Genomic DNA, 11,585 nt, shown 5'->3' on the forward strand with positions numbered 1-11,585 from the left:
CTGATACATTTTTATTATGTTTCGCTTGTCCTTAGAAGTCAAATAATACATAAGTAAGCTATGGATGGTGTTTTCAATAAAAATGTAAACAATAACAATCTCGAACTCGGGACCTACTCTAGTTCCGGTTAAAAAGTTTGCAGCTGCTTACTACATGTTATTCTGATAGGCGATGTTTTCAAACGGATAATTTTGCTTTCAGTAAAAGATATAAATTAGATAATTTCTGAGCTCAAGTCTGCCGTCTTTCATAAGATATTAATGTTATTATGTAATTCTGGGGAGTTTGGAGTGAAAATGTGTTTTAGTTATTTTGTTATTTACTATTAAAAAAGGTGACATTATTGCTAGATTTTGAATAACTCGCTTTTTTGGCAGTCTTGATTTGGCCTCTTTCCATTTGTTTATTACTGTTTGTTCGTGTTGCAAGCTGTGCACCATCTTACGTTAGTGTTAACACTTTTAGTATTGTAAACACAAGTATTGTTAGCATTGTAAACATAAGTAATAAGTAATCAAATACATTGTTTGCAAGAATCTCAAAACACAATGATTCCAAATGGCTTTAAAATAAAACTGAAACAGTAACCCGGAAATTTAGGCAGTCCCGAGCTTGCAGCGTTCCCTAGTGTAGAAAACACCATCCATATTGTTTCAATGATATAGTTGATAGGGTAAAATTTTCGGAATTGTATATTTTATTTGAATCATTTGTAAGCCATAGTTTTATCCACGAAATTATTTTCTTTTTGAAAATGGAATGCGCCATTAAAAGAAGAATTGGAAGAGGAAAAAAAATGAATGAAAAATTTGACTTCGCCGTAAGCAATTTCAATATTACACATTATTTTCCCATAAAATCCTCGTTCTTAGTGCAAAGAAAAAAATATGTTGAAAACTAAAATAACTTTAAAAATTAAAAATACTTAAAAATGCATTTAAATTACTTTAAAGATATTACTAAAAAATGTTAATCGCGTTATTATCAGACATTATCCATATAAGCTATCTTTTAAAATTACAAATTACATTTCTAATTACATTTAGAAAAAAGAAGACCATTCTTAGTAAGACGGAGAATAATATCAAATCAAAGGTGTTTTAAGATTTTATTCGCAAAAATTATTTCTCTAAAACAGAAATATTAATGTTGGGAATAAACTTTTGGACCAGTTGAAGATCTTTTTTGAAGGTTTATATCATTTATAAATTGCTTCAAGGAAACAATCCGTCACTCACTTTTATTTTTACACAAAATTCAATGCTACTTAATTGAATTCTAATAATAACTGTTTTTTTTAAGTATTTGAATGAAATATTTAAATTTCAAAGAATTGTGACAAAATTCTGCAATGCTTTTTGAGCTTTATAGAACTTTTCTTTTCGTATAATTAGCCTCAAAGACATGTCATTCTTGTAAAGATCAATTGTCATTGATTAGAGCTTCAAAGTATATAATACCCTGAATGATTTCTTTTAGTTTGTATGTTGCATGAAAAGAATTGTGTGTGTGTGTGGGGGGGGGGGATTATGACTTGACACGAGTGACAATAGTTATGATTCAGTGTCCAGGTTTGACCAATGGGAGGTATCTATCTATTGTTGCAGCAAAAGTACATAACTGTTACTTTAAAATTGTAATATTCATTTCGGTGTTGAACTGTGAGTTCGCTCGTTATAGTTATATTAGTAGAAAAGTATAGTTACTTCGTTATAGTCTTGAAGCTTGGTGTAGTGAATTTTCTGTCCAGATTTTGTGGAAAAGTCTTAGGATCATTAACGATGTCTCTGCTCAAGGATATTAAGTAAGTTCTTCTTTATATTTTACTGATTTATTTATGGATTAATTAAGGCTTTTCATTCTTTTATCTCTATTTTATGGTTATGGTTAATCTGTGTCTGAATACAAGTTTTAGGATTTGAAATTTCTTAGTATTTGTAATTAGTATTTGAAATTGTTGGATATATTAGAAAATAAACTAGGAAAGTAAATTTGACTTAATGTAATTTTAATTTATTGTAAGATTTGTTTGATTAAATAATTTGTTTCTGAACTCCTCCAAAAGTTTTTTAAAGTTTAATTCAATTTATTGCTGAAATGGTTTTTGGTATTTAAAATATTTATTTATTTGTTTTATAAATTATTTTAGCTTGTGTTATCAGGAATCAATTGATTCTACATTTAAACGTCATAAATTTACTTTAAATAAACATCCATACAATTACATACATTATCTTCAAATATCTCAATTAATTTTGCCTTAAAGTGCTTAACTCCACAAATAGTTTTTTCTTATTTGAATTTAATTAACATAATTTCTTTAAATGTATTTTTTTAATTAATGTTAATTAAAATTCATTTTATTACATATTTATTTTGTACTATGAGGAATTCCTATTTTCAATTTCTGAAAAATTATTTTTAGCACATAATGGAAATAGGGATTACGAAAACTCATAATTGTTTTAATAAAGTTCGTTTTAACTAATCAATTAAATTGAATAATAAAAAGTAAATTGAATAATTTTCACATTGATCGGAAGAAATTAGTGATTTCTGATGTACTACAATTCGATTTGAAGCGCAGTTCCGTATCAACAATTTTAATACAGAATCCAATGTTTTTTAATCCTCATTTTCTGTTGTAAGAAAATTTCATTCCTGAGGTAAATTGGTGAAATTCCTTGCTCTTCATCAACATGAAGGGGATTTGCTGCTTAACAAATTGTTTTCGCAGGGCATGCTAGATTGAAAATTTGTCACTGCGTAAGGAAATGTCTCCACATAAAATCACAAATAAAAAAAAAAAAAAGGAAAAAAAAAGCTGAAAAATTCACTATAAATGAACTACCCATTTTTAGCTGTCCACTATAAGCGTATAAAATAACATTAGTTAAATGAAATCAGAAGGACCACTGAAAAGTTGATTACAATCGGATGTTCACTATATTACAGGTTCATTATAAAGGAGTTGCTCCGTATAAAAAATATTCATTGAAAATATAGCACATTACAACTGTTATTTCAACCTGATTGCTATTATTTCAATTAATGTGTAGTGATACAATGAATAGAAGAAAATGTATATTACCCTAAATAGCTGGTTATAATTATAGAATTTTCAAGAATTGAGTACCAATGTTAATACTTTGAAAACGTGACGTAAGATTTCTAAAGTTAAGACGAAATTTTAAGTTATGAATTAATTGTTTTTTGATCAACAAGTAAGCATACCAAATGTAAAATTTCTCAATAACCGTAACTTTTTTCGATGGATTTAGATTTTCGGTCATTAATCTGAAAAGTTTAGTCACAAAAGTTGGCTCTTTAATATTAATTTTAGTTTTTATATAGTTTTGCTACATAGTTTAGTTTTACACAGTTAAGTTTTTGCATATATTCGGGAAATTTTTTAGCACATCAAAAAGTTTTTGTCCACATTTATAAAATTTGTTAATTCAAAAATATTTCCATATAAATATAATTTTTTGAAATTATGTACTATTTTTTAGTCATATAGTTTTAATTTCTATTTGTAAAATTTCACAATAGCTGATGGAACTTCCATTTCAGCAAAATTGATGTAATAAGCGAATACTTACATTAATTGCTAAAATAGCAATTTTTCTTCAATAAACAGTATTGAAAATTTCAATAAACTGCATTTTTCTTTTGTAAGTAGGAAGATTACTTTTTGGAAGGTAGTTGATCAATGTTATTTTCCAACATGTTTGTAACAGAAAAATAAAGGACTAACTTTAGAAAAAGAATTTAAGGTCTAAAGAATTTTGATCTCTTCCATTTTGTCCTTTTTTATGCAATAAAACATATAAAAAACAGCATTTCTGAAAAAATATGCCGTAATCACGATATGAAGCTTTCACTGTACTCCTTTGATTTAAATTCTAGCTAATTTAATAGTAAGCTAATTTTCAAACACCCCGCTAATTATTTAAAAATACAATGCTTTTAGGTATAATAAAACGGGCATAAAATAAGGGGAACTCTAATTTCATATTCGGAAAAAAATTAACTTTAAAAATGGACAGGACACTTTTCTTTACTTTGATAGATAAGGAAACTGATGATTCACAATTCTAGATTGAGAAAAGTATGATTTTAAAATCCTTTGTCCATGAATCCATCGTTACAACTTTGAACTGAAAAAGATGATTTGAGTCAGTCAGGGGTTTAATACTAAATCATTTTTCTCATTTATGAAGCAGGAAACAGCCTTTTGAACTTTTAATATGAATGGAAAGTGTCTTTGACCTTAGGCATGATAAGAGATGTGACAATAACAATGATTCATAACAATGTAGAGAAGAATGTTTTCTCAAACAATCTTCTACCCTATGGGGGTGGTTGTCAATTCGCAGGTGTTCTGAGAAATTTTTATTTAAATTAACTCATTTCTGAGAAAATAAAATATATTCTTCAGGAGACTGAAACAGGAGTGATTGATTTTCCCTCCTTACATTGAATTCATTTAACAAATTAGCAATTTTAAGAATGAGACAATCGCTTTTTTTTGTGATTGGAACTTATTAAATTTGTTGTAAAACTCAAAGATTATTAAAAAAGAAAGTTTTCTCTTTTATATGAATTTTTTTAATTTCTTCAGTTTATTTCTGGTTCTCATTTAACACTTCCTCTAGCTTATTTAAACTTTTGACCGCACACCCTACTGAAACTTCCAAGAACATATTTTAAACTTTATAGCGACCCATATTTTCATGGTCAGAAATCTAAATAGAATTTAAAAAAAGTGAGGTTATTTAAGGAAAGGTAACTTTTTGTTAGATTTCATAACTTAAACTACTTTCTGCGCTAATTAATTAGCTTAGTCAAAGACAGTGCACAGAACCATTAAGTTTTAATGCGTGAAAATCCCGACAATTGCATAAAAGAAATATTTAGAATGCTTTTTTTTCTCATGTTGACTGAATGAAACCTGGTACATTTTTATTATGTTTCGTTTGTCCTTAGAAGTCAAATATTACTGAAGTAAGTTATATTGTTTCAGTGATATAGTTGCCAGTGCAAAATTTTCAGAATTGTATATTTTATTTGAATTATCTGTAAGCCATAGTCTTATCCACAAAATTATTCTCATTTTGACAACGGAATGAGCCAATAAAAGAAGAAAATTAGAAAAGAATAAAAAAATTGAATGAAAAATTTGACTTTGCCGTAAGCAGTTTAAAAATTTCATGTTATTTTCCCATAAAATCCTAGATTTTAGTGCAAAAAAATATATATTGAAAACTGAAATAACTTAAAATTAAAAATAATTAAAATCAAAAATAAAAATAATTTCAATTTTTTAAAATTAAAAATGCATTTATATATATGATCTTACTAAAAATTGTTAGTCGGCTTAATATCTAATGTTATCCATATAAGCTATCTTTGAAAATTACAAATTACATTTCTAATGACATTAAGAAAAAAGGATCAATCTCAATAAGATGAAGAATAATACCATATCAAAGGTGATTTAAGATTTTATTTGCGGAAATTATTTCTCTAAAACACTAATATTAATGTTGGGGATAAACGTTTAGGTAGTACATTTGAAAATTTTTTTTTGAAGGCTTATATCATTTATAAATTGCTTCATAGAAACAATCCGAAACTTAATTTTATTTTCATACAAATATTCAATGCTACTTAATTGAATTCTAATAATAAGTGTTTTTTTTAAGTATTTGAACGAAATATTTAAATTTTAAAGGATTGTGACAAAATTCTGTATTGCTAGTTGAGCTTTTTTGTACCTTTCTTTTGGCATAATTAGCCCCAAGGACATGTCATTCTTGCAAAGAGTAATTATCATTGATAAGATAGCTTCAAAGTATATAATACCCTGAATGATTTCTTATACTTTGTATGTTGCTAGAAAAGAAATGCGGGGGAGGGGGGAGGTTATGACTTGACACGAGTGACAATAAGTTATGATTCACTGTCCAGGTTTGACCAAAGGGAGGTGTCTATCTATTGTTGCAGCAAAAGTACATAACTGTTACTTTAAAATTGTAGTATTCATTTCGGTGCTGTACGGTTAGTTTGTGACTTAGTTTCTTAATACCTAGTTAAATTTGAAGAAAAGTGTAGTTACTTCGTTATAGTCTTGAAGCTTGGTGTAGTGAATTTTCTATCAAGATTTTGTGGAAAAACTATTAGGGTTATTTGCGATGTCTCTGCTTAAGGATATTAAGTAAGTTTACCTTATTTTTTATTGATTAATTAAGGCTTTTCGTTCTTCTATCTCCATTTCATTTAATACGTTCTAATTAGAAAAAAAATGTGGCTATAGGAAATAGGAAAGTAAATATGAATTAATGTAATTTTAATTTAATGTAAGATTTATTCGATTAAATTATTTGTTTTTGAACTCCTCGAAAAGTGTTTTTAAAATTTAATTAGTTATTATTATTGCTGAAATGGATTTCGGTATTTAAAGTATTTATTTATTTGCTTTATTAATTATTTTTATTTGTGGGATCAGGAATCAATTGATTCTGCATTGAAACGTCAGAAATTACATTAAATATCTCATTTCTCCCACTTTTCCTATTAATACTCTTTTAAAGAAAGTAAATTATGCATAATGTAATTTTAATTTAATGTAAGATTTATTTGATTAAATAATTTGTTTTTGAAGCAAAGAGCTTTTTTTAATTTGATTAAGTTTATTGCTGAAATGAATTTTGCTATTTAAAGTTCTTATTAATTTGTTTTACAATATATTTAGTTCTGTGGTATCAAGAATCAATTAATTCTGCCTTGAAGTGCCTAACTCCACGAATAGTTTTTTTAAAATTTAAATTCAATTAACCTAATTTCCTTATATGTATTTTGTTAATTAATGTTAATTAAAATTCATTTTATTAAATATTTATTTTGCGGTATGAGGAATTAGGTGATTTTTCATTAAAACGTCCGAAATTATATCTCATTTCTTCTCTTTTTTGTAATACGTTTTTCACCAAAGTAAATATAATAGAGTGTATTAAATCATTAGTTTTTGTTCTCCTGAAAGTGGTTTTTAGTTAAACTTAATTAAATTATTGATGATATGGATTCACTATTTAAAATATTGCCTTCCCCCCTAAGAAAAAAAAATCATACATGTGTAAAAGAGGGGTAAAATATGTACGCTAATTTACTAATATATCACGCACTCCAAGAATAGGCGCCTTAGGCTGTTAAATACTGCAGTGAAGGAATAGGTTTTCTACTTCACGGATGTGTTTTACTGATTTTGTTATGATATTATCGTTTGTCGATATTTATTGTGCCCATATATTTTTTGATATTCATTGTGTGTTGATATTTATCAATATTTAGCTTATGTTAACATTTTTCGTATTTACTATATATCGTGAGAATATCTTTTAAATACCGTTCTCGCGGTAAATTCAAATTATCGACGGCTCGCGAGATATCGATGCATCGAACTATTTGCTACGAATTTGTCTGTGAATAATAAGTGAGTAATAAGTTTAAAGATGTATCGAACACTGTAAGTATTAACTGGATTAACTTAACGGAAGAGATAGTTATTTTTCACAGGAAAAAAACACTATTTCAGAAACTGTTTCTGTTTTTCTCCGTTACCCACTCACTGTAAAAATTTTTTCGCCATTATTGCAGACTTTCTCTGTATATTTGCAAAGCAGTTTTCCTTACTGTATAATCAGTCTTTCTTTTTCAAATTATTGTACGATTAAGTATAGAAAGAAGTAGAGAAGTATTAAAAAATTCGTACGCCTGTTTTTCAGGAAATATTTAAGGATAATAATAAGGGTAATTTTGTGCATCCATTGTATATAAGAACTAAAATAATTCAAAGAATACAAATTTATTGTTACATTGGTACCTCTTAAACTGTTAAAGTTTTATAATCTAAAGGTCTTACTTTAAAACTCCCATTATTATTGAAGTAAAATTTTTAAGAAAAGAATGCTTAAAATCAATTTATGACGTATTTTTTTCCCTAATCATGCAGTTTTCAAAACACTCCATATATTTCGAACCACTTCATATGTGTGATTTTTTTTAATGGGTTCAAGAAAAATCTAATGTAGAATTAACTAAACGGACACTAGATATGCTGCTTACATTGTAAAAAGTTCCGAAATGAATTACGGTAAAAGTTACTGGCACCCTTAGTGCAACATCTTCAAATTCCATTTTTACTGTAAAATTATATGTTTTTATTGTTTCTAATGCCACATGCCAATTACCAGCAAATGTGTCATGCGAAACCAGCCGAATTTAGGGCATGAGGTGCGTTTTCTTGTTTTCAGTGCTGCCATCCATTTAAAAAAATACGACTTCAGCCACACACTTGCGTCACAGCCCGTGTTAAAGGACGAACCAATTCATACATCCACAGATCATAATTTTGATCTAAATCAGAAAGCGGTTAGTTAGAGTTCAGAGTTACTGATTTGTTATGAGAGCTTGGAGGTTTTAGTGACCTGACAGTGCACCAGTCGCCATTTACTATACACGGGGAGTCTTCGCTAGTCTGGGATAGAGCTCACTGCTTCTCGGACATGGTTCCAACGCCCTACCAAACCAACAGACTATATCGCCTCTAATAAAATTTTATGCATTAGTTTATAAAATCACTTTAATTTAACAGAATTATTTATTTAATTACGGTGATTTAGTGATTTTACAGTAAATATTATTGCAAAATTTGCAGTATGTAAATATTGTCCCGAAATATTTTTACTGTGACACGCACCAGCACTCTGATTTCCAGTACTCTTTACCGTAATTAATTTTGGATTTTTTTGCAGCGTAATTTAATAATACCGTTGTTGATGCATGACTTTTTATGAAGTGTTTTGATTTAATTGTTTATATTTTTTTCAGAATCTCTGCACCTGTTAGACCCTTTCAACAGATAAAGAGAAAAGCGGTTGAAGATATTGCTACTAAAAACAGCAAGAGTATGAAAAGAGATCCTGAAACAGAGAAACTTCAGCAAACTCCCAGGTGCCGATTTTTTCCGAAGTGCCGCATGGGTCAAAAGTGCCACTTCCAGCATCCAACCTGCAGGTATAATGCCGCCTGCAGAAATCTGAAGTGCATCTACCGACACATTGGTTCAAGAAAAATAGAGCTCTTCGAGAACAAGGAGAACGAGCAACCCAACAGTTTCCGATTGCTGCTCGAGAAATTAGAAAAGCAAAAGCCTAATCCATACAAATGGGTAAAACCTAAAGATATTGGTGCAAAAAAAGATGTATCATAGACGCAGAAAATTGGGGGGTTAAATAGGTGTTTTAAAGAACGCGATTTTAATTAACAAACCAAATCCCGTACCCATGTTTGCACACGATGATAGAAGAGTACTCGGTCTCTGCAATGAATGAGGGAAATGTTATTTGAGTAATGTTGTTTGAATTAGATTGAAGAATATATAAAAGCAGATGTGTATAGTAAGTTAGTTTATTTTTTAAAGATTTCAATAAATTTTTTAATTCTTATTTTTTTGTACTGTGGTTATTTAAAAATTTATTTTGTTTCTGATTTATTGCTTTATTTAAATTTTCCAATTGCAAGATTTGATACTGCACTATTTATTCATTTATCGAGAAAAGAGTTTATTAGCTAATCTTTCCTAGCGCGAGATTAACAATCTTGCCACATTTAAACACACAGATTATTCAGTCTAGTGAATTTTTGCTTAGGATATCTTATATTAATTCAGAATATATATATATATATATATATATATATATATATATATATATATATATATATATATATATATATATATATATATATATATATATATATATATATATATATATATATATATATATATATATATATATATATATATATTTTCTAATTTGCTCAAAATATATTGTATTAATTCTGGAGTGTAATAAATATAAATTACCCAGGTCTTACTTAGAAGTTTGCTAATTATTTTAGTACTCATCAAATTCAAAAATATCTCATATACAACAGTGTTATATGTTTAAATCTAAAAATTATTTAATGTTAAATATTATTCCTAAAAAAAGACATAAGTTGAAGTTATTGTTCATTTTTGTTATTTTATCTGAATTAAAACGGGAGAATTTTTTAATGTCACATATTCATTGAAAAATCTTTTCATGAGTTTATATGTTTTGCTGTTGAACAATGAATGAAATCTTAGTTTCATGATAAATTGAATATTTTTAAGTTACTCGTTTTAAAAATAGAACAATTATTTATCCAATTCTCACCAAACTCCTGTGTAGAAAATTTAAGTAGTAGAAGTTAGAATTTAAGTTTTTTCAAATTTTACTCCAAAGAAAAAAAGAAATTCCATAATTTGAGTTTTTACGTTTTAAAATTTTTTTTATAAAATATTACAATACAGCAATTAATATATTAACATAATAATTTTTTATAAAGAATAATGAAAGCGAGTTTTAAAATATTAAAGTTGCTAAAAAAACCTAAACTGTTTTTCGAAAGTTAACACAAAACTGACTATAAATGTTTATGAAATGTGTTGTTGGTAAATTTTAAATGCTGCATTAAGTGTTCAGTACTTCTGATACACTTTGAAGTTCAACAAGCATGCAAACTCAAAAAAGGCTAGATGTTTCACACAGCTCTGAAGAGAAATTCGCAGGAAATTCTTGGATAATAACTTACAGAAAAATCGTCAAATTTAAGAAATTCCATTTGCAATTTGCAGGTTACCTTAGAATGTATCGAAAACTGGAATACATTTTCTGATAAACTTTATTTGTATGCAGAAGTTGTTTTTCGTATTTTTAACATACTTTTGACGCAGAACATCACTAAAGGTACAAGAAAATTGAAGTTTGTCTTTTATTTTCATCAACTTACAGAAAAAAACATTAAATGAACGCTTGTTCCTTCACTGGTTTTTCATCGCCTGGGGGATCCAGTGAATAAACAACCCTTTATGTCAGTACTTTGTTATGCTATGATGCTTAAAAAAAAAAAAAAAAACAATAAAACGTAACTCCAATAACTATATTTTGAATTCTCTTTTTCACAGAGAGAAAAATAAAACTATTACATGCAATTAATTGCACTTCAAACATATAAATACAAACACTCACCTTATAATTTCTTCAAAGAAACAAGGTGTTGCAGAGATAATAAAAAATTCAATTTTTTTTCCAGATAAGTCTATTTGACCAGGTAATTCAAAACATTGCTCGATGACTTCCTATTGTTTGGCAGTAAGCTACTGTTACCAATCAATCTAACGAAAAACTTTCAAATTCTTGTTTTTAATCAATATATATGAAATGTTCCTTCCCTGGGTGTTTTACCCTATATAAGCTTTACTCTATAGCTATATGGAGTGCAAATATATTTGATCTTATATCGAGTTTCACTATCAGTTCGAAATCTACAAAAATGAGAAAATAACTGAAAGAAAAGAATTATTATTATTATTTTTTTTAAAGGGAAACTTTTAAACGAGATAAAAGATGAAATAGTCTTAAAAATTATAAAATCAGTTTAAAAAAACTATTTTTCGATGGCTTCACTCAAAAAATTAAAATATAAAGTACTTCGT

At 27.6% G+C, this 11,585-nt stretch overlaps 1 protein-coding gene across 2 annotated transcripts; it reads left to right on the forward strand.

Annotated features, from left to right (window-relative positions):
• The first annotated feature begins 1,546 nt into the window (after window positions 1-1,546).
• On the forward strand, window positions 1,547-9,510 carry LOC147808132 (uncharacterized). Of its 2 annotated transcripts, none has more exons than XM_087166632.1 (2): window positions 1,547-1,805; window positions 8,894-9,510. In XM_087166632.1, the coding sequence occupies exons 1-2, from the start codon at window positions 1,783-1,785 to the stop codon at window positions 9,273-9,275; spliced, it is 405 nt and encodes a 134-aa protein (XP_087022758.1). In that variant the 5' UTR covers window positions 1,547-1,782; the 3' UTR covers window positions 9,276-9,510. The 2 variants fall into 2 exon arrangements, with proteins under 2 accessions (XP_087022758.1, XP_087022759.1); XM_087166633.1 differs by lacking the exon at window positions 1,547-1,805 and adding an exon at window positions 5,774-6,221.
• The last annotated feature ends 2,075 nt before the right edge of the window (window positions 9,511-11,585 follow it).

Source organism: Parasteatoda tepidariorum, chromosome 6 (assembly GCF_982258835.1).
Source record: "Parasteatoda tepidariorum strain Cologne lab strain chromosome 6, Ptep-v5.0, whole genome shotgun sequence".
Lineage (NCBI taxonomy): Eukaryota > Metazoa > Arthropoda > Arachnida > Araneae > Theridiidae > Parasteatoda > Parasteatoda tepidariorum.

What these genes read in the sequence shown, in the direction of transcription:
- LOC147808132 (XM_087166632.1), top strand. Translation starts at nt 1,783, where the DNA reads ATGTCTCTGCTCAAGGATATTAA. An exon ending in TCTCTGCTCAAGGATATTAA is followed by an intron (nt 1,806 to 8,893) that starts GTAAGTTCTTCT and finishes TATTTTTTTCAG; the next exon opens with AATCTCTGCACCTGTTAGAC.